Source organism: Ascaphus truei, chromosome 3 (assembly GCF_040206685.1).
Source record: "Ascaphus truei isolate aAscTru1 chromosome 3, aAscTru1.hap1, whole genome shotgun sequence".
Taxonomy (NCBI): Eukaryota; Metazoa; Chordata; class Amphibia; order Anura; family Ascaphidae; genus Ascaphus; species Ascaphus truei.
The window spans coordinates 109,093,943-109,118,796 of NC_134485.1; the positions used below are offsets into that span (position 1 = coordinate 109,093,943).

Below are 24,854 nucleotides of genomic sequence, written 5' to 3' on the forward strand. Positions count from 1 at the left end.
TTCCTCAAGAACTGGTCCATGACCAACCGTTCCACGATGTGGCTTGCTGAGTTGATCTCGGGTTGTAGCCACTTCCGGGCGAGGTGGATGAGGTCATACATCTGGCTTCGGGTGGCTTTATCCATCGTGAAGGACCATGCGTGAAACCTTTGGGCGCGAACAGCCGTGGTTACGCCGAGGCGGGCGAGGATCTCGAACTTCAATTTTGCATAGACGTTAGCTTCGGCTGGCTCTAGATCAAAGTAAGCCTTCTGGGGTTCGCCGCTTAGGAAGGGTGCGATTAGACCAGCCCACTCAGCTTCTGGCCATCCCTCTCTCTGTGCCGTGCGTTCAAACGTGAGAAGATAGGCTTCCACATCATCCGAGGGTCCCATCTTCTGAAGGTAGTGGCTTGCCCTGGTCATTTTCGGAACTGGGGCTGCCGCTGCCAGTGGAAGGTTACTGATAGTCTCCCTCAGGATCTCGAGTTCCTGCTGTAAGCCCTGAGCGAACCGCTGTTGCTCCTCTTTCAGCAAGCGGTTTGTCTCTTGCTGGTTTGCATTCGCCTGTTGCAGGGCTTCATTCGCGTCTCTCTGGACAGCGACATTGCGTACCAGCGCACTCACCACGTCTTCCATCTTGTTTGGAGAGAGAGAAAAAAAAAACCTTTTTTTTTTTTTTTTTCTTTAAAGTTCTTTAACCCCCAGACCTTTTAGTGTTCTGCCCGCATTCTCCACCATATGTGACAAACGGCTTACTCCGGGGCTCCGCCGTCTGTCCGGGACTGTTAGAACACGGTCTTTTAGGGTAGGTTAAATGATGAGACGTCACGTACTGTTCCTTTAAACAGGCTATGCCTGGTTTATTCAGTCCCAGGCACTGAGACTGCCACAGTTTAAACAGAAAACAAAGCCAAACAAAAAGCTGCTCGTCTGAGCGATAACTTAAACTTAGATGTCCCTGACTCAGAGTTGGAAGTGGCTTGTCCACTTCCACCAACAAAATAAGTACCTTTGCAGTCTTTAGACAAACTAACAGAATGAATGAAGCGATTTGGGAAAGAGGCTTTCTCACCCCTCTGCAGTTCAGCAGCCTTCCAGGCTCTTGGGCGGGGCCCAGAGGAAACAGGAAACAGGTCTTATATACCTGAACTCTAATCAGCATGACAGGTGACAGAAAACAGGCAGCAGACAAACTGTGGAATGGAGTGCCTGTACCACGAGGCTGCCCTGTTCAGCTTAGACAGGACAGAAACTGTTCAGTATCCTGGGAGCCCTGTATATGGAGTTTATTACCAACCCCTGGTTTCTGTCACAGTCTGTAATCATTATATGCCACTCGGTGCCACAGATGCACACACAAGTAATTCTTAGCTGGAATGTACCACCGATTATTCACAAACTGAGTTTGCTTTGAGGCTGGAGTCAGTTCTGCTTAACGTTTACGACCCTCTAACCAACACGGGTCACTTCTAGTGGGCCAACCTGGATAGGCCCACCCAATAAAGTTCTGTTAGAAGCGCAATACACTATATATTTTCAAACCTAAATTATACATTTTTTTTTAACCCCTGAAGCACTTGATGGATTAAAATACATAATATCTCATGAATATCTAATTATAGAAATAAAGACATATTATAATAAGCAATAAGACAATATTATCGTGACAGCAGCAATGAATACACCGTATTTGGGTTATATGTTAGTAGGATGGCTAGAACCTTTTACCTTACAATAGAAGGGCGTCTAGTGTGTGAGATTCGTGTAAGCAAAGAGGGCGAAGCAGACTGCCAATAGTGTAATAAGTTGGGCATCCCATGATCTCATAAGCGGTGGTTCCTGCAAGCCCCTTTGAGTTATTATAAGTAAGAATATACATCTATGGAAAAAACAAAACTGTTATGAATCCTTTGATTAAAAAAGAAATGTCGACAAATCATATACGTAATACATAATGCCAAGTGATTGCTGTGTGTGTGTGTGTGTGTGTGTGTGTGTGTGTGTGTTTCTTTGTTTGAAAGTGTAAGTGCAAAATTAAAGACGTGTGTGTGTGTGTGTATAAAAAGGCTACCTTTGGTGTGGAACATAAATAATATGGCTTTGTGTTGCTGACTCAGAATGTGCAGTGAGCGAGCAGAGAGACCTGATGCTGAAGCTGAAGAAGGTGGTGGATATGCAGAGGGACCAGATCCGAGCTCTGACACACGAGAACCTTCAGAAGAGCAAGGACACAGAAGCGGTAAGAAACTCTCAGTGTGGTAACGCCACACATACAGCTGCTTCTAGGCACGCTGCACCCTGATTAATATATAGCCGTAACACTGTGAAATATGAAATCAAATGCTCGAGGAATCCTTGCTTTCTCCTCAAAAGTTAGAAAGTATCGTCTATTATTTATGCTGTCATCTTTGAGACTGGAAGTACCAGTGAGGCTGCAGTGTTATTGAGATCTCTAAATATCCCCATCTCTATAGGGATATCCCTACCCCCTCAACCTTTTGTTTCAAAGAGCAGCACATAGTTACATAGTAGATGAGGTTGAAAAAAGTCGTAGGTCCATCAAGTTCAACCTATGCTAAATTTAGACAACAGATACTTGATCCTATATCTATACTTACTTATTGATCCAGAGGAAGGCAAACAAAAAACCCCATTAAGGGGAAAAATTAATTCCTTCCTGACTCCAAGAATTGGCAATCGGATTAATCCCTGGATCAACATCCTTCCCATGTATACTTATTTGGTATATCCCTGTATACCTTTCCCATCTAAAAAGATGTCTGAGGGGAAGCAACCAACATCGCTCTCTCCCTTGGGTAACCTCACCCATTTTGCAGGGAACTTTTTTTTCTTCTTCCACAGCTCCTCTACGATCGGCAGCGTAGGCAATTAGTTTTCAATAAAGGTAATCAAAGGCTGTATATAGTAAAACAACAAAAATATAGATTTAAAAAAAAAATGTTTTTAACGTGCTGCTTGAACTGCTTCTTTAACTTATTCTTGGTGGTGGTGAAAGTGTAATTGAGGTGTAGTCTGACAGGAAGATATTGCTCATCTTTAGTGCCCAGCGAATCAGCTGGAGGTTTTAACACCTTTCACGTGCACAGGTCACATGCAGACCGCTGTGGCGTTCGTGACACAGATAAACTTTGATCAAACGAAAGGGCGTTAAAAGGTCACAAAAAAAAGCAGCCGTTAACATAAAAACACGAATGCCCGCCATTCACTTATTTTACATTATAAGACTGTCAGGGAGCATACCGCATTAACCTGAACGTTTAACCTTTTGGTTGCCGTACTGTTAACACACCTGCATAGGCTAAAGGCATTCACGTGATCCTCTGAGCGGTTCGGCATTGCGTGAAGAATGCAGTTTAGGCGCATAATGTTGATTGTAATGACACACGTATAGTAAGAAAAATCGGATTTATCCATACAGGCAGGCAAAAGAAAAACACTTTTAAAACAAATGTCTGATCCCTTCTATTGCATTAGCATCTGTACTATATTTAGGATAATACACACGCACGAACAGGCTTCAAAAATTATGTTTCCTTTGACCTTAAAGCATTACGTTTTTATCATATGACTTTAAACAATCAGTGGAGAATTGATTACACTGTTTACATAGAATCCAAAAGGTAATGAATGGCAGTAATGGGCTGCTAAGCAGGACTCGGACCCATAAGCCAGCTACATACAATCACAACACCCCCCTCACCTCACCCCTTGGGAAATGTAAGTGGCCACATCTGTGTTTATGGAATGTTATTTTCCTCCCTTTTTTTTTTTTTTTTTCACTCATGGTAACAGTCGGATGTTTGGGGTATTTGTTTTGTTCTTTCTTTTCTATGTGGGGCACGGTTGAGTAACCCATTCAGTGACGGCAAGGGGGTCCGTCAACCACTGCGCTCCTTCCATGTAACAGAACAAGGAGTTGTTGGGTGCAGAGAAGGGATAAAGGAAAAATAACACAGCGGACATACTAACTCCACGCAGCTCTGGGTAATAAAATATTATCAATCAGTGAATCTGTCCACCTTGGTGTTATCTCTAAAAAAAATAAAATTATATATATATTATATTATATTATAATCTACTATATTTTTTACGAGCCTGTAGGTTACATAGTTTAATTTGTGTCCCTGGCTGAAAGAAACCTTGCCAATAGGAGTGAGGTGCTTGGACGAGCCCCGTGGAACACACATGCATTCCAAGCCCTTGCTCTGATACGGTCACCTCGGCTTGACCAGCCATTGAATATTTTAGCTGCGGGCAAAATTGGCCTAGCATGAAACCCATGTGCCCTCAGAAATGGGTGACAATCAGTCCTGCTCTGGGGAGATATCTCGATTATTTTCAGAAAATGTTTTGAAGGGGGGATATTGCTGATAAAAGAAGATGCCATGTAGCAGGGGAGGCCAACTCCAGTCCTCAAGGGCCACCAACAGGTCAGGTTTTCAGGCTATCCCTGCTTCCGCACAGGTGGTACAGTCATTATGACCGAACCACCTGCGCTGAAGCAGGGATGGTTCAATCAGTGGCTCAGTCATAATGACTGTATTGTACCACCTGTGCGGAAGCAGGGATATCCTGAAAACCTGACCTGTTGGCCGCCCCTGGTATAGAGCGCTCTATGCTGTGTGATGGTGTTGGGATACACTACAAAATGCACATGACAATTGAATTGAATTCCTGCGTTTTTTCCTTTTTGTGTTCAAGGTTACACCTTACAAAATATAATAATTGATAATTATTTGTATGTAATTTTTAAATACACTTTGTACATAGAAATGTTACGGTGACCGGGCTTTCTGTCTCTCTACCTTCCCATTCTATACCCTGTACATCTCACCGGTCCATTACTAAACGCCGTTCAAGGGGCAATCCCTCAAGTGTAATGATCGGTAATATGTTTAGCGGTGAAATCTGTGTGGGTGATTCCGCATCCAACGCCTATAAATATTTCTGTTTTTACTATGGTTACATTTGTTTTAAGGAAGCCAATAGGAGTAAAAAAGTCACACAATGAGCAAAAAGTCACTCCGCGCTACCGCTGTCTGTAGATATGGTCCCTCTTGCTGCCGTCGGTCTGAGGGACTCCACACACCCCCTATAAACGTGAGCTCCTGGAAGGGAGCTCACAGACAGAAAAAGAATAGACAGACAGGCGCACTAAGAGACATATGTCCCTTAGTGCGCCTGTCTGTCTATTCTTTTTCTGAAGCCAATAGGAGTGTTAAATTCTACATTAAAGTAGAAAGGTGTGAGTATCTATGCGTTTCCTCATAGGAATAAAGTCAGTTGCAGTCATTAATGGTGGGGCAGACTGGGTCTGTGTAGGGATCTTTGCACTACACAAATAAACAACCGTCCGATGAGACCCCTCGCACAATGGCAGCCATGCTACTCCATCTTTAGCATGGCAAGCTTCTATGCAGCAGATACAGTGTACGTTATACCATCACTATATCTGCTAAATTAAAGCTAAGCATACTTGCGCTGAAGTAGCATGTCTGCCGTTGTGCGAAAGGCTTCCATCGAACTGTTAAACTTTTTTTATCAAATGTTTTTAGTCAACTACCCAGGAATGCACCTTAACTGGTCTACACATTTGGGACATGTTGCTGTCCCAACCACCTGAGACATATAGACGACATCTAATCTGTATCGTCTGGTGCTTAATTCATAAACTTTAGGTAGTAAGCAAAATCCGATTTGACCGTGATGTTGACCCACGGCTAGTGCTACCGCCTGGGTAATGCAAAGTCGTCGGCCGTGTTGTCACCCCCTGCTTAACACAGGCTTTACCTGTTGGTGTCCCAGCTGCAGGAACAGTTGGACCGTTTCATGAGGATGAATGAGGACTTGCGACACAAAGTGGCAGTCGTTCATGCCCAGCTCCAAAGCTCACTGCAGAGGAAGACAGACCTGGAGAGTTTGATTCAGGAGAAGCAGAAAGAAATCGACGCACTCGCTCAAAGGACCGCTGAACCTGCAGGGGTCCCCGACAACAATATGGTACGTGTGGGTACTGTTTGTACCTGAATACGTCTTCCAAATAGTGCTACATAGTCATTGAATGTAATGATTGGCTGGTTAATCCAATGTTTCCTAGAATGTAGCATATGAACCAAGACGTTTTGAAAGATAATGGAAGTTTCTGTAAGTACCGTATTTCCTCGATTGTAAGACGCAGTTTTTTTCCCTTTTTCACGTGGCTGAAATAGGACTGCGTCTTAAAATCGATGTACTGAAAGAAAAAAAAACAGCCAGGGGGCGCTGTAGTAGATGCCTGCCGGGTTTTCTGTGTGCAGCAAACATGTCTGCGATCACTGCCCCCCTCCTACCCCTTTCCCACCTTCCCTCCTATCCCTCTCTCCCCTTCCCTCCTATCCCTCTCCCCCCTTTCCTCCTATCCCTCTCCCCCTTCCCTCCTATCCGTCTTCCCCCCTTCCCTCCTATCCGTCTTCCCCCCTTCCCTCCTATCCCTCTCCCCCTTCCCTCCTATCCCTCTCCCCCCTTCCCTCCTATCCCTCTCCCCCCCTTCCCTCCTATCCCTCTCCCCCCCTTCCCTCCTATCCCTCTCCCCCCCTTCCCTCCTATCCCTCTCCCCCCTTCCCTCCTATCCCTCTCCCCCCCTTCCCTTCTATCCCTCTCCCCCTTCCCTCCTATCCCTCTCCCCCCCTTCCCTCCTATCCCTCTTCCCCCCTACCCTCCTATCCCTCTTCCCCCCTTCCCTCCTATCCCTCTCCCCCCCTTCCCTCCTACCCCTCTCCCCACCTCTCCCTCTCCCCCTTCCCTCCTATCCCTCTCCTCCCCCCATTCCCCTCTCTCTCCTCTCCTACCCTTCCACCCTTCTCTCCATTCTCTCCCCCCTTCTCTCCATTCTCCCCTCACTCCCCCCTCCCCTGCTATCCCTCTCCTCCCCCCTTCCCTCCTATCCCTCTCCTCTGCCTCTCATTTTCTCTCTCCCTCCCTCTCCTCTCCTTCCACCCATCCCCCCCTTCTCTCCATTCTCTCCCCCCCTTCTCTCCATTCTCTCCCCCCTTCTCTCCATTCTCCTCTATCCCCCCCCTCTCTCTCCCCCCCTCTTCCCCCAGAAAAAAATTCTGCACATTTAATATAGTGCTTTCCCCCCCCAATTTTTTTTAAATTAAATCAAGGGTGCGTCTTAGAATCGAGGAAATAGGGTATACACTTGAAGTGGATGTAATGTGACCATAGAAACAAAGTTGTTAGGCCTCCAAAACGTGTCATCGGCCAAGAAGATTGCCTCATGGGCGTAGGCTCGCATCCATGATGCAGCGAGGAGTTTATTGCAGTGTGTCATATCATGTCCCAAACCCTGGCCTGGAGTGTGAGCACAAGCATGTCTCACGTCTAATGCGGGGATGTAAGTGGGTACGGCTCTCGGATATGGAACTGAGCTGCATATCGACGCTGTGACGAGTATGTTTTTTCTTCATTGTGTCCGGGGCATGACACTTCAAATCCATCTGTTCTAGCTAATAAATAAATAAATACAAGTGACACACTCCAGACTTTCAACATAAGTAGTGGAACAGAATGTAACAATTATAAAATTCTAACGTTTTAAAGCAGCAATACAGGTTCAGTTATTTATTTGTTTATTTTTTTGTTAAATATTTTTTATTACAGGTTTGAAGTAGAGGGTCTCCGGAGCTGAATTGTCTCAATTTCAGCTCTGGGAACCCCCTGCTTCCAGAGATGCTTACCTCCGTAGGGGGGTGCCGGTATCTCTGCGGAGTTTAAAGGTCCAAGTCACGCGGACCAATAGGAAGCCGCGCCAGATGACGTCACGGCTTAATTTTTGTTCCGCATAACGCGGGCACATTTGAAACGGCCTTTAGATTAGACACACCGTATGCCTGCAGGGATAGCATCACCACTACGCAGGGAAGTATCTCTGGAAGCAGAGGGTCCCCGGAGCGGAAATTAATACAGTTTAGCGCCAGAGACCCCCTGCTTTAAACATGTAAAAAAAAAAAAAGTTAACCCGTATTGCTGCTTTAAACATCATGTTGTGTGACCCGCTGATTCCAGAGGACTGCAACACATTATTGTTACATGAGTTGCACTGAAGGGGTCTTATGCGATTAAAGGAAAAAGTACTCGTCATTCAGCCCGTGTTTATTTCTTTTCCCTGCTTTCACTTTTATCTCTTTCATTTCTTTCTTTTTATATCCAACACAACTTGCCTTTTTCCTGTCTGCAACACTCAATACTCCCCCTTCCCCCTTTTGACCTCTTCACGGTCGCTGTATCCTAGTTGGCACGGACGTCCTCGGTCAGCCGCAGTTGTGAAGGTTGTGGCCCTAATGCTGTAGGATGCATTACACGCTGCAACTTTCGCAGCCACGGCGGTGAGTGACAGCCATACCCGCGGCTCCGAGATAGCGTGACGCTCTTCTGTTGCGGCTGCCTGCGGCCCCATAAAACCTTTTCCAGGGTGAGGTGGGGGCGTAGAAACAGGTGGGCGCCATTCCAGTGGTCTTGTGCAAATGATAACTAATATCAAGATCAACGTTGCGGCCCTTTTTTTGGGGGGACCTTTCTCAAGAGAAATACTTTCCCAACCATTGTGTAAGGACGTGGACATGTGGCAGAATGTAATATTTCAATTGTGATTGCGCCTCTATTTGTGGTACAGCGCTAAAACAGGAACATGTTCAATTTCTTGCTTTGGCGAACAAGCGACTAGAAGTGTCCTGCCCTGGATGTGTTTTTTTTTAAATGCCACATCGTTGGTAAATCTTACTACTGCTTTAATAATAATAATAGCATGTTCTTGTATAGCGCTGCTAGTTTTACAAGACATTTTGCAGGCACAAGTCCCTGCCCCATGGTGCTTACAATCTATGTTTTTGGTGCCTGAGGCACAGGGAGATAATGTGACTTGCCTAAGGTCACAAGGAGCCGACACCAGGAATTGAACCAGGCTCCCCTGCTTCAAACTCAGTGCCAGTCAGTGTCGTTACTCACTGAGCTGCTCCTTCTCCTTACACACTGAGTAAAAAGGGTTGCAGCTATTTTGAGAATGCCTGCTATTTTTTTGTTTTATATGGCAAAATCGGCATTGTAGGTTTGGCTTCCCCCAGCCCCGGACAATGAGCGTGGTTCATGGAATAAAGGCATTGAGTATATCTGTACACTGTAGGCTCCCGTAGGTCCTTCATTTTTCTCCAGGAGGAACCTGGCTGCGTTTTCCCGCCGCGCGTGACTCTCGTGTGTTATGAATGTTGCAGAACACAACCGAATTACGTGCTGAAGAGCGAACGGCAACGTCCAGTCCACCGTGTTTCACCAAGGAAGATCTCAAGCAGATCGTGCAGGAGCGGAACGAGCTGAAGACAAACCTATTTCTAGTGAACGAGGAGCTGAAATATTATCATAGGTAATGCGTGTGCCTCAGGCGTGGCTAAACCACCGGCAGGTACTGTGTCACACACGAGTGTGTAACATCTCAGGACTGTGATCTCACCAAATCATTGCTCATTATTTGTTGGGCTAGGTACTCACATTGCTGAGTACTGCCTATGCACGTACCTTATTGATCATACCGTGTAAGTTAGGCACTCCCATGACACTCATTCTGTCTCTGTATGTCCACCCAACATATTATTTTAGTTGTAGGCCCTTTGTTCAGCCAGGACTACAAATCCTAATGTTTTCTTGTATATCTGACGCACTTATCTCTGGTATTATCCTGTACTATATCTTCTATAATACCCCTGTAGAATGCTGACGTGTATATTGTGGGCATTGTACCCTTTAAAACCTGCAGCACAATGAGGCAAAACCATTTCTTCTAATGAAATTCTATGGCCGTTCATATTATTTACTCCCCCCCCCCCTCCCTACAAAGCATTATATCAAAAAGAACCAGTTGAGAAAACAAAATTTTGTTGCAGTAACAATACCCACCAAAAACAGGGCAGACCCGGGGGTTCTCTGACGTGCAGGGACCCCCAGTTCCTGAGATTTATTTTTTTGTGCTGATGTTTGACACTTACAACTTTAAACATGGCCGCCGTGTGACCAATAGAAACCGGCAATGTCAGTGTTCATTTTGCTATTGGCCGTCCCACATCGAGCACGACAAAGAAATATTCTCCCCCCCCTCTCCACAGGAGGGCGCTTCTGCCAGTGAAGAGGTTATAAATGCAGTCCAGGCCACAGACAGCTTTCCCAAGGTGCAGGACTAAAATCCCCCCCCTCCCCCCTACACAAAATACCCTCCCCCCCATACACAAAATACCCCCCCCCCCATACACAAAATACCCTCCCCCCATACACAAAATACCCTTCCCCCCATACACAAAATACCCTCCCCCCCATACACAAAATACCCTCCCCCCCATACACAAAATACCCTCCCCCCCATACACAAAATACCCTCCCCCCCATACACAAAATACCCTCCCCCCCATACACAAAATACCCTCCCCCCATACACAAAATACCCTCCCCCCCATACACAAAATACCCTCCCCCCCATACACAAAATACCGTCCCCCCCATACACAAAATACCGTCCCCCCCATACACAAAATACCCTCCCCCATACACAAAATACCCCCCCCCCCATACACAAAATACCCTCCCCCCATACACAAAATACCCTCCCCCCCATACACAAAATACCCTCCCCCCCATACACAAAATACCCTCCCCCCCATACACAAAATACCCTCCCCCCCATACACAAAATACCCTCCCCCCCATACACAAAATACCCTCATCCCCATACACAAAATACGGTCCCCCCCATACACAAAATACCCTCCCCCATACACAAAATACCCTCCCCCCCATACACAAAGTACCCCCCCATACACAAAATACCCTCCCCCCCATTCACAAAATACCCTCCCCCCATTCACAAAATACCCTCCCCCGTACACAAAATACCTTCCCCCCATACACAAAATACCCTCCCCCCCATACACAAAGTACCCTCCCCCATACACAAAATACCCTCCCCCATACACAAAATACCCTCCCCCATACACAAAATACCCCCCCCATACACAAAATACCCCCCCCATACACAAAATACCCCCCCATACACAAAATACCCTCCCCCCATACACAAAATACCCCCCATACACAAAATACCCCCCCATACACAAAATACCCTCCCCATACACAAAATACCCTCCCCCCATACACAAAATACCCTCCCCCCATGCACAAAATACCCTCCCCCCATGCACAAAATACCCTCCCCCCATACACAAAATACCCTCCCCCCATACACAAAATACCCTCCCCCCATACACAAAATACCCTCCCCCCCCATACACAAAATACCCTCCCCCCCCATACACAAAATACCCTCCCCCCATACACAAAATACCCTCCCCCCCATACACAAAGTACCCTCCCCCCATACACAAAATACCCTCCTCCCATACACAAAATACCCTCCCCCATACACAAAATACCTTCCCCCTCATACACAAAATACCTTCCCCCCATACACAAAATAACTTCCCCCCCATACACAAAATACCCCCCCATACACAAAATACCCTCCCCCATACACAAAATACCCTCCCCCATACACAAAATACCCCCCCCATACACAAAATACCCTCCCCCCCCATACACAAAATACCCTCCCCCCCCCCATACACAAAATACCCTCCCCCCCAATACACAAAATACCCTCCCCCCCCATACACAAAATACCCTCCCCCCCATACACAAAGTACCCTCCCCCCATACACAAAATACCCTCCCCCCATACACAAAATACCCTCCCCCCGTACACAAAATACCTTCCCCCACGTACACAAAATACCCTCCCCCCCGAACACAAAATACCCTCCCCCCATACACAAAATACCCTCCCCCCATACACAAAATACCCTCCCCCCATACACAAAATACCCTCCCCCCCATACACAAAATACCCTCCCCCCCATACACAAAATACCCTCCCCCCCATACACAAAATAACCTCATCCCCATACACAAAATACCCTCATCCCCATACACAAAATACCCTCCCCCCCATACACAAAATACCCTCCCCCATACACAAAATACCCTCCCCCCCATACACAAAGTACCCTCCCCCCATACACAAAATACCCTCCCCCATACACAAAATACCCTCCCCCCATACACAAAATACCTTCCCCCTCATACACAAAATACCTTCCCCCTCATACACAAAATACCTTCCCCCTCATACACAAAATACCTTCCCCCCATACACAAAATACCTTCCCCCCATACACAAAATACCCCCTCCATACACAAAATACCCCCTCCATACACAAAATACCCTCCCCCCATTCACAAAATACCCTCCCCCATACACAAAATACCCTCCCCCCCCCATACACAAAATACCCTCCCCCCCCCATACACAAAGTACCCTCCCCCCATACACAAAATACCTTACCCCCATACACAAAATACCCTCCCCCCCATACACAAAATACCCTCCCCCCCGTACACAAAATACCTTCCCCCACGTACACAAAATACCTTCCCCCACGTACACAAAATACCCTCCCCCACGTACACAAAATACCCTCCCCCCCGTACACAAAATACCCTCCCCCCGTACACAAAATACCCTCCCCCCCGTACACAAAATACCCTCCCCCCCATACACAAAATACCCTCCCCCCATACACAAAATACCCTCCCCCCATACACAAAATACCCTCCCCCCCCATACACAAAGTACCCCCCCCATACACAAAATACCCTCCCCCCGTACACAAAATACCTTCCCCCACGTACACAAAATACCCTCCCCCCCGTACACAAAATACCCTCCCCCCATACACAAAATACCCTCCCCCCGTACACAAAATACCCTCCCCCCGTACACAAAATACCCTCCTCCCGTACACAAAGTACCCTCCTCCCGTACACAAAGTACCCTCCCCCATACACAAAATACCCTCCCCCATACACAAAATACCCTCCCCCATACACAAAATACCCTCCCCCCCATACACAAAGTACCCCCCCCATACACAAAATACCCTCCCCCCCATTCACAAAATACCCTCCCCCGTACACAAAATACCTTCCCCCCCATACACAAAATACCCTCCCCCCCATACACAAAGTACCCTCCCCCATACACAAAATACCCTCCCCCATACACAAAATACCCTCCCCCATACACAAAATACCCCCCCATACACAAAATACCTTCCCCCCCATACACAAAATACCCTCCCCCCATACACAAAATACCCTCCCCCCATACACAAAATACCCTCCCCCCCCATACACAAAGTACCTACCCCCCATACACAAAATACCTTACCCCCCATACACAAAATACCCTCCCCCCATACACAAAATACCCTCCCCCCATTCACAAAATACCCTCCCCCGTACACAAAATACCTTCCCCCCCATACACAAAATACCTTCCCCCCCATACACAAAATACCCTCCCCCCCATACACAAAGTACCCTCCCCCATACACAAAATACCCTCCCCCATACACAAAATACCCCCCCCATACACAAAATACCTTCCCCCCCATACACAAAATACCCTCCCCCCATACACAAAATACCCTCCCCCCATACACAAAATACCCTCCCCCCCCCATACACAAAGTACCTACCCCCCATACACAAAATACCTTACCCCCATACACAAAATACCCTCCCCCCCATACACAAAATACCCTCCCCCCCTACACAAAATACCCTCCCCCCGTACACAAAATACCCTCCCCCCGTACACAAAATACCCTCCCCTCATACACAAAATACCCTCCCCCCATACACAAAATACCCTCCCCCCATACACAAAATACCCTCCCCCCCCATACACAAAATACCCTCATCCCCATACACAAAATACCCTCTCATCCCCATACACAAAATACCCTCCCCCCCCATACACAAAATACCCTCCCCCCCCATACACAAAATACCCTCCCCCCATACACAAAATACCCTCCCCCCATACACAAAATACCCTCCCCCCATACACAAAATACCCTCCCCCCATACACAAAATACCCTCCCCCCCATACACAAAGTACCCTCCCCCCATACACAAAATACCCTCCCCCATTCACAAAATACCCTCCCCCGTACACAAAATACCTTCCCCCCCATACACAAAATACCCTCCCCCCCATACACAAAATACCCTCCCCCCCATACACAAAATACCCTCCCCCATACACAAAATACCCTCCCCCATACACAAAATACCCTCCCCCATACACAAAATACCCCCCCATACACAAAATACCTTCCCCCCCATACACAAAATACCCTCCCCCCATACACAAAATACCCTCCCCCCATACACAAAATACCCCCCCCATACACAAAATACCCCCCCCCCATACACAAAATACCCTCCCCCCATACACAAAATACCCTCCCCCCCATACACAAAGTACCTACCCCCCATACACAAAATACCTTACCCCCCATACACAAAATACACAAAATACCCTCCCCCCCCATACACAAAATACCCTCCCCCCCGTACACAAAATACCTTCCCCCCCCCGTACACAAAATACCCTCCCCCCCATGCACAAAATACCCTCCCCCCCCATACACAAAATACCCTCCCCCCCATACACAAAATACCCTCCCCCCATACACAAAATACCCTCCCCCCATACACAAAATACCCTCCCCCCATACACAAAATACCCCCCCCCCATACACAAAATACCCTCCCCCCCATGCACAAAATACCCTCCCCCCCCATACACAAAATACCCTCCCCCCCCATACACAAAATACCCTCCCCCCATACACAAAATACCCTCCCCCCATACACAAAATACCCTCCCCCCATACACAAAATACCCCCCCCCCATACACAAAATACCCTCCCCCCCCATACACAAAATACCCTCCCCCCATACACAAAATACCCTCCCCCCATACACAAAATACCCTCCCCCCATACACAAAATACCCTTCCCCCATACACAAAATACCCTCCCCCCATACACAAAGTACCCTCCCCCCCATACACAAAATACCCTGCCCCCCCATACACAAAATACCCTCCCCCCCATACACAAAATACCCTCCCCCCATACACAAAATACCCTCCCCCCCCATACACAAAATACCCTCCCCCCATACACAAAATACCCCCCCCCCATACACAAAATACCCTCCCCCCATACACAAAATACCCCCCCCCCCCATACACAAAATACCCTCCCCCCATACACAAAATACCCCCCCCCCCCATACACAAAATACCCTCCCCCCATACACAAAATACCCTCCCCCCATACACAAAATACCCACACACTGTACCTGGATGGGTCCGGTGTCTTGCTGATCAGCCCGCACAACTTCCGGCGCGGGGGTTTACACGGCCGAATCTGGGGATAGTGAGCGAGAGCTTGACTTGGATGTTGGTCCCAACCTCTGACCGGGCCCAATGGTCAGTGCTGGCCGGACAGGCCACCTGGCCCGGGACAATTGACCGTCTCTCCCCGACTGTTCCCGAATGCAAACCTGGGACCAGCGAAATCTCCTCTCTGAGTTTCCCAGTTTATACAGGAGGCTGCAGTGCTCAGAGAGAGCGGCCCTTGCAATTTATGGTACTAGTTTCCTAGACAACTTAATGGAGCCGCGCACCATTTTCAATGAAAAGTAGCAAAATGAGTAATGCCTCGTTTAAATATTTATTAGGGTTAGTATCCCTGTTAATGACAACAGTAATAATGAAGAACACTTACTGTATGAGCACATTACCCCATAATCACACACAGTATACAGTGATTCCTGTGCAGCCAGGGATTCTGGGTAATGACATGCACTTGGTGTCACTTATTGCTTTCATTCAATGTTATGAGAAGTTAAACCTGCACACAAGCCTGCAGACCACCCTGTAACCCCTTTTAAAAGTTGCTGAAAGTGGCAATCCCTCCGAAGACCAACTTATACTGTTGGCCCCCACAAAAAGAAAACAAAATCAGACACTTCTTTGCTTTAAAGCGGCAATCCAAACGTGCTGTGTTTTTTCTCCTTTTTTTACATTTTGTTTTCAATATACATAGGATTGGAGCAGGGGGTCACTGGGGCTGAACCCCATTAATTTCATCTCCGGGACGCCCCTGCTTCCGGAGATACTTACCTCCGTAGGGGGTGTCGGTAGCCGCTCGGTTTGCAGGGCTCACGTAATGGTGGATTTTCAAAGCTCCCGCGCCCTGCGGGCCAATAAGAAGCTGTGACGTCATCAGGTTCGGCTTCCTATTGGCTAGCCTGATGCGGGAGCTTTTAAACTGCAGGGATACCGGCGCCCCCTATAAGTATCTCTGGAAGCAAGGGGGCCCCCGGAGCTTAAATTATAGGGGTTCAGCTCCGGGAACCCCCCGGCTTCAATCCAGTGTAAATAAATCAATGCTTGGATTGCTTCTTTAAGCTTGGTTACATTTGATTACGGATGACAATTTCGATTGTGAAATAATTTGCACAAAATGTCGTTTCTCGGTCCGTTGTCGGGGATTGCACCTTTTTTTGATTACTTGGCTAATCATGCTCCGACTGGTACTGACTCTGCTGACCCACCCTTTCTAGCCTGAGCTGGAGTCATTTCTAATTTCCCTTCATTGTAACGTCAGGGAAAAAGCTTGTGTCAATCTGTCTGCACTTAAGGCAATGTAATCACGGAGCCGAGACTGTCACCGTCGGCTATAGTTAGATTGAATTTATGCAACCATAGGTAAATGTTATTTCTGGGGGCCATGCAGTATGCAGGTGTAGCCAAGTTCATTGTACGGTATAATACAAGGGAGCTCAACTCCAGTCCTCAAGACCCCCGCCCCCTCAAAAGGTCAGGTTTTCAGGATATCCCTGCTTCAGCACAGGAGCCGCCTATGCTGAAGCAGGGATATCCTGAAAACCTGACCTGTTGGGAGTGGGGGAGGGTCTTGAGGACTGGAACCCCTGGTATCATGGGCATTGGGATACGCCGTGCCAACCATTGCCTTCGTGTCCCATGGGGAAGCGATGTCTTGTGCTACATGTGTAATATCCAAGTTCTCATGTTGTGCGGTCATTACTGTACTTTAGAAGGGAGAAGTAGAGACCAGAGCTGGCAGTGACAGAACGCTCCTCTGCGTGTTTTTCAGGGAGCTGCTGAATGATGAGAGAATCCCCAGCCTCCTATTGGCCGGGATGAAATCCGCCATACGGAAGCAACGGAAAAAGATCAAAGCCAAGATGCTGGGAATCATGGAGTCTCCCACCAGCAGGTCAGAGCCCCGTCTTGTGCGACAATAAAATGTCACCATGGGATGTCCATGTCGTTTACATGTACTATCGAATCGAATGCATCCGCCCATATCCGAGCAGCATAAAATGCGCAGACCGTATATGTGTAACCTAAGAACATTACAGGTGTGTGTGTGTGTGTGTGTGTGTGTGTGTGTGTGTGTGTGTGTGTGTGTGTGTGTGTGTGTGTGTGTCAAACGGTCACTTCTAAGAATGCTCCAACACAAAAAATATAATGCACCCGCTGAGATTTCTGCTTTTAATCTTCCAAAACTTTCACACGATTACATTGGTCCATTACAATAGTCCCCAAGGAGGGCAACGACCCCGCGAACTGTGCTAGTTCTATTTCATTATGAAAAATAGCACTTGTGAGCACATTCATATGTCTCGGACAGGTCTGCAACCCTGCTTTTCCCCATTATCTTTTAGCATACAGTGCTCCCCCTGCAGGTCACCTTTTCCTTCAAATCCATTTTAATAGGGTCCCCTGTAAGCTTACGCCTGCCATATTGCACAACGTTTCAGCACAGCATGGGCTAAAGTACATAGCCAGTAACCATTATTAAAAACAGATGTTAAAATGTATATGAAAATCTTGGCCAACAGGTTAAATCTGGATTTCATCAAAGATAGACAAGCTGTGAATAACACAAGATGTCTTAAAGATATAATCGTTAACGCCCAATTAAACAAATGACCTGCAGTGGCTTTGGCATTGGATGCAGAAAAGCCTGTGACAGGCTCTCCTGGAGTTTCATGCTCTGCACGCTTTTGGTTTTGTTCCTAATCTCATTCAGGGTATTGGAGCTCTATAAATTAACCCCTCAATGTTGGTCAGTGTAAATGGACAACAGTCCAGCGGATTTCCCATACCTAGTGGGACCCACCAGGGACAATCTCTCTCCCTCTCCTTTTACTGTTTGCAGTCTCCCTGGTACTGCTTAGTTACTCATCCTCTCTGATCCCGACATATCCGTTTGTAGTATGATTGTTAATGAGGAATTCCGGCTGCCCCTATTTGTGGGTGATCTACTGTTAACAGCACAAAACCGTGGATGACTTTACCTCATTTTATTGAAACTGTTGAGTAGGTTTAGCCAACTTTCTGGCTTCCACATCAACAACTCAAAATGTGAAGCACTAACCATTAACATTCCAGCACACACTGGGCAATTACTCTTAATTACTCTTCCACTTCAGTCGGAACTCACACAATACTGAATAATTAGGGGTCAACATGAACCCGCGATTGCCAAACACTCTACTGGGCCTATTACCCCCCTCTTTTCAAGAAACGAATCGGAGATTTGACATCTTGGCACAATTTCCCCATCTCCTGGGAAGGTCAACTCTGCTCAGTTAAGATGAATATTCTTTCTGGTATTCCACATTGATTTCATACGTTACCTATTTCGGTAGCAGAAAAGGGGGTTATCCTTACTACGGATTTGTTTTCAATTTTTGTTGGAGTGGTAAGAAAGCTAGGATCCACAGAAACGTTCTCTCGAAGTTACGAGAAGAGAGACTGTGGCGCTTCCATCAGTCACAACATATTACAAAGCGGCTTTAACTAGGTCAGCTGGTGATGTCACCTTCTCCGTTGAAGTAAAAGATGGAGTGATCCTGTAACACATTTTGTATCTAATTTTTATTATGGATGGACAGAAAATGTAAACCTAAAAATATTCACAATAATATGATTGTAAGTAAAACTTGTAAACTTTGGGACGCTTGTCAAATATAAATGTATGCCTGCACCCTCAGGATCAAACTAAACCCACTTTATTTGAATATAGACTTCTAGTTTCAATTGGGGTCATCAAAAAAGCTCAATATATAATCTCTGGGGTGAGGGAATTTGGACAAGAGTTGTATCTGGAGGATTGGCAAGACTTGTGGGAGCCTGCCGCCAAAAGTTCAATATGAACAACTAGCCAAGGGAAATTCCTATAAACTCCTGTATAGGGGTATCACACTGTCAACCAATACATTAAATACGATGAATCCATTACGCTTCCCCATTATGCGGGAGGAATGTTGGGCAAGAGAGGTTCTCGATCACGTATTGTCCTCTTTTCTTCCAGGATTCAAAATGTATAGGATAGCATATCGAGGTTTATTAAAGCTACTGTTGACATTACTATTGATAAAGATCCATGGACTTTGTTGCTGGGTAAACCCATTTTAAATATCAATAAATACACAGCCAAATATATGGCCCACGTTTTCATGGCTAACCAGATGGGTAATAGCTATGTCCTGAATACAAACAAGCCCTCCCTCATTTAAACAAGTCCATGATCACATTTCACACATTGCAAAATATGATAGACTGGGAACGGTTATGGAACCAGGTTATATAAGTAGTACGGTACAGTACAGGCCCGGATGTTTACGACTCGCTATATGAAGAATTGAGCTGGCCTTTCATATCTTGTTGCTCTCACTGGCGCAGAACCACGGAGTCCGTTAGTGACTCTACACGGCGTTAACATAAATGAAAGCATCATTGAGGGAGTGAGAATTAAAGGAGCAATCCATGCAATTTCCTATATGTGTGTTTTTTTTTAAATAAATCAGCTCTGTAGTATTGGATATCACTTTATTTTATTTTTTACATTTTTTATTATTCAACTCTTTATGCCACTTTTAATGAGTTTTAATATACTGCTCATCCTTTGATTTCTATAGAAGGTTTTAAACACTTCCCCAGCAGTGCAAGGTCTTTGCAACACTTCCCTGTTTGGGATCATTTGTTACCAATATTCCCGGCAGTTTGAGCTGCAAACGTAACAATAGATAATGTTACCTCAGTAATATAAGAATACATTGTAGCTGCTGTGTTACACTGACTGAAGGATTTATTTGATGCTGAAAGGCGGCCATTTAGAGAAAAGAAAAAGATAACAGTGCGCAACTAAAGTTATTCTCTAATGTACTCGTAACCCATATACACCTCTGTGATATAATATTAAATAATCAACAACCTCTGAATGTTGAGTTTGGCGTCTGCAGCCGTTAAGTGTGTAGAGGCTCAGCACCCCTAAATAGCAGTGAGACAGAAAAAACAGCGCAAACACAATACAGTAGTGAAGTACTTTCAAAAAAGTGTATAAAACATAAAAGAGTATATATCTGCGTACATCAGGTTAAAAGTTTACAGGCATGTAATGCACTCAGGCATAAGTTACCAACACCGCTCGCCGTGGAGAGAAGGAACACTCTGGTACTCAGTCCCTCAGATATGGCAGCTGGGCATGCAGGGTGGATGTCAGGATACAGGTCAATCGGCTAGTTCTTATATCCAATATTCTCCTTCCAGCTCGTTGGCCTCCGATCAGCTGATCCGTGAGGTCAGGAGAAAAGAAGGAAAATCTGCAGGGGCAACCAATGATGCACTCCCGCCTGCTGTGCAGTTCCTCAATACAGCTTCACGACACGCCGTCAGACGAGGACGGCCGTCAAGCAGAGATGACGTCGCTCGAAATCAAACAAGCTCCCAATGGGTAATAGAAGCAGTGACTAAAGGCCACCAAAAGTATATTCAGGAGTCACTCGTTACGCCTCGTAGTTCCAACCGGTTTCGTGGTCTGATGAAGTGGTTTTCAGACCACGAAACCGGTTGGAACTACGAGGCGTAACGAGTGACTCCTGAATATACTTTTGGTGGCCTTTAGTCACTGCTTCTATTACCCATTGGGAGCTTGTTTGATTTCGAGCGACGTCATCTCGGCTTGACGGCCGTCCTCGTCTGACGGCGTGTCGTGAAGCTGTACTGAGGAACTGCACAGCAGGCGGGAGTGCATCATCGGCTGCCCCTGCAGATTTTCCTTCTTTTCTCCTGACCTCACGGATCAGCTGATCGGAGGCCAACGAGCTGGAAGGAGAATATTGGATATAAGAACTAGCCGAGTGACCTGTATCCTGACATCCACCCTGAATGCCCAGCTGCCATATCTGAGGGACTGAGTACCAGAGTGTTCCTTCTCTCCACGGCGAGCAGTGTTGGTAACTTATGCCTGAGTGCATTTCATGCCTGTAAACTTTTAACCTGATGTACGCAGATATACAGTGTTTGACAAATCACCAAAAAATCTACTCGCCACCTAGTACCAAACGTGTGCTGCTTGGGCCAATATTTACTCGCCCGGGGGTTAAATCCACTCGCCCGGGGCGAGCAAATGTATAGGTTTGTCGAACAATGCAGATATATATTCTTTTATGTTTTGTACACTTTTTTGAAAGTACTTCACTATTGTGTTTGCGCTGTTGTTTCTGTCTGACGGCCATTTAAAGAACCCTGGGAAGCAGGATCTTTGCTGATCGATCACGGGAGAACTAATCGATCGGCAGCTTAGGTAATTAGTTTGCAATAAAGGTAATCAAAGGCTGCATATATTAAAACCCAAAAAATAAATAAAACATTTTTAAGCTGCTTGGATTGTCTCTTTAATATGTTTGAAAGGTCCAGATGCACTTGTATGCCTCCCCAAGCACACCTTTGTGTTATCATTTGAATCTCTCTCTCAAAGCCCATATTTCAGGGTCTAGATGGGAGTAGCGCCACCTTTAGGTAAGAGAGTTGTCATGCAAGACATGTTATTTGAGGCAGTGACAATTTAACATGGAGTTGAGGGAGCATTCCTGGCAACACATTTTTTTTTTGTGTGTGTTTAAAAAAATAAAATAAAAAATGTTTTAATAGGTTTGAAGCAGGGGGTCTCCGGAACGGAACTGCATTAATTTCAGCTCCGGGACTCCCTGCTTTCCGAGATATTTACCTCTGTAAGTGGTGCCGGTATCTCTCTGCAGTTTAAAGGTCCCGTGTCACATGGGCCAATAGGAAGCCGCAAGGAATGACATCACGAATTCCTATTGGCCCGTAGGACACGGCACATTTAAGTCGCCATATTAATAGCCCCGTCAGGGCTGCTACCAGCACCCCCTTCCGAGGTAAGTATCTCCCCCGAAGCTGAAATGAATGCTGTTTAGTTCCGGACACTCCCTGGTGTGTGTGACGCCTCTGTGGATCTGGGTCAATGTTCTCTACAATGATTGAAGCTGACAAGCAAGCCAGCCACGCTCCTCTCTCTCCCCTTATCTCCCTTTCATTCTTTTCTCTATCTCACCCCTTCATTTACTTTTTGTCACCCTTCTGTAATTAAAAATATATTTTATACACTAAATAAAATTCTAAAAACAAACAGTATATATCAGGGGGGCACAATCTTATTCCCCTGCGCCCCCCTGCTGGCTTTCCCCCTCTCCTCGCGCCTCCCCCACCCCCCCCCCCCCCTCTTACCTTGATTCAGACGTCTTGGTGTCATGACGTCACGTTGCCATGGCGACGTGTCACCAGGGGCGTCTGAATCAAGGTGAGTTAGGTGTACAGAGGCCCTGCAGCTCCCCCGGCACTTAATTTAAATGCATTCGGGAAGCGTGCGGGGGCCTCTGTAAACCTCGCGCCCCCCCCCCCCCCGCAGTGAATCTCGCGCCCCCCACATTGCGCACCGCTGATATATATAATATATTATGTGGAATAGAGAGATAAAATAAAGATGGAGATGGGGGGGGGGGGGGGAAATACCTTTTAAAATGCAAAAAAAAAAATCTATAGAATAAAATGGAAAAGACCTGAAATTTATTTTTTGGGCAGTGGGGTACTCTAATAAAGCTTTTTTTTAAAAAAAAATTTGCGTGCTATAACTGTTTCTCTTGCTGCAGTGATGATGAAGATAGCACATGGATAGAGACGCCAGGCACTGACTGCGTGGACTCCAGACCACGGGACTCAAAAATTAAGAGCTTGTAAGTTTACTTCCCCCTTTCCCCCCCCCCCCCCCACCCCCCCTAGATGTTAACGAAACGAGGAATAATAACAGAACACATTGCACATACCAATGCTTGCAGGGTAAGGCCAGGGTAACCCCTTCCTCTGATGCTGCACTGTCTGTCACTGATGCCATGATATCAAATGACATGTCAGGCGAAGCATTTTCCTAGCATATGTTCTTGCCGAGTTATTACAAGCTATATAATTAGCTGGGTTGCTGGGTGGCATTGCTGCTTTAAATTTGCCGTCACATAACCTTTCGTAGTAGGCCATCGCCTGCAGGCACAGAAAGCTTGAAATGAATTATTAGACATTATTATTAATAACCTTTTTTAAAACTTCTCCTTTAAATATGAGAAGGGGATAAGGGAGTGATCAACTAAACCATACTAATTGTGAAGAGAATTATAATGGTAATAAATTCGATTGATAATGAAAAGTAGGTGCAACTGTGAACTGAAGTGAATCAGAAAAAATAGGGGGTACAGTGATCTGTACTCCAAAGGAAATTCACTCAAATGCACACTACCTAAATTTAAAATTTAACCTTTAATAGCAACTACTTAAAACATATATTACCAATTTGAAAATGTGATAACGTTTAAAAATAAATTAAATAAAGTAACTAGTGCAGATAGGCAGTCTCTAATATTGAATGTTCCAGTATATTATTAAAACTGAAGGATAAGAGGCTGCTAGGGTGCACACAGCCGGAGTGAGCAAACGAGCCCACCACTTCACTGATGAGCCTGATAGATAGTAAACATCATTGGGGCTATTAGTATGGCCTCCTAATCAGGTCTTAAACCAATGCAGAAATCCCTGCCTGGCCACTGCCCTAGTTTTTATAAATATGGCTAATCTAGTGAACGGCTGACAATTACTGTATTAAAATAACCCCATGAAGGGGGCTGACATCATCAACACGCGTCCTAGGGCAGTGGCCAGGCAGGGATTTCTGCATTGGTTTAAGACCTGATTAGGAGGCCATACTAATAGCCCCAATGATGTTTACTATCTATCAGGCTCATCAGTGAAGTGGTGGGCTCGTTTGCTCACTCCGGCTGTGTGCACCCTAGCAGCCTCTTATCCTTCAGTTTTAATAATATACTGGAACATTCAATATTAGAGACTGCCTGTCTGCACTAGTTACTTTATTTAATTTATTTTTAAACGTTATCACATTTTCAAATTGGTAATATATGTTTTAAGTAGTTGCTATTAAAGGTTAAATTTTAAATTTAGGTAGTGTGCATTTGAGTGAATTTCCTTTGGAGTACAAACCACTGTACCCCCTATTTTTTCTCCTTTAAATATGCAATCTTTTTCTTTTGTCACACTTTTGGATGTACAGTATATACAGTTGCTGCCATTTACACATGAAATCATTTGTGTGATTTTTAAACGTTCTATCTGTGATACTTTTATTTTACAAATGGCCTCTTTCAGGCCCTCCCTTAAATTGATTGGGACATTTCTGAACAGAATTGCTGCTGCCTGGGATAGAACATGGCAGATGGAATTAGATGAAGCTTCAATTCCAGTCTGCTGATGTCACTGCCCTTACTTGGGGGGGGAAGAGAGACGATAAACCCATGAGGATTGGGAAAAGCAGAGTCTGGAGGAATAGCATTGCAACCATAGACTGACACAGTGGCAATCAAATAGAAATTGTATATACATCAATATATTCTCTGATTTCCTGGGGTGTGGTGAAAATAATAGCATAGTACTTGTAATTGGCCACTGTTTGGGGA

The 24,854-nt window shown here is 45.9% G+C and overlaps 1 protein-coding gene across 2 annotated transcripts in view; it reads left to right on the forward strand.

The window, feature by feature from the left end:
• The window catches only part of RILP (Rab interacting lysosomal protein), a 113,946-nt gene that overhangs the window by 88,286 nt on the left and 806 nt on the right, over positions 1-24,854 (forward strand). For both annotated transcript variants that reach the window (XM_075589320.1, XM_075589318.1), the window contains exons 3-7: positions 2,099-2,220; positions 5,808-6,002; positions 9,251-9,399; positions 17,120-17,242; positions 22,989-23,072. In XM_075589320.1, the coding sequence (XP_075445435.1) occupies positions 2,099-2,220; positions 5,808-6,002; positions 9,251-9,399; positions 17,120-17,242; positions 22,989-23,072 (673 nt within the window). The remainder of the gene's footprint in view (positions 1-2,098; positions 2,221-5,807; positions 6,003-9,250; positions 9,400-17,119; positions 17,243-22,988; positions 23,073-24,854) is intronic.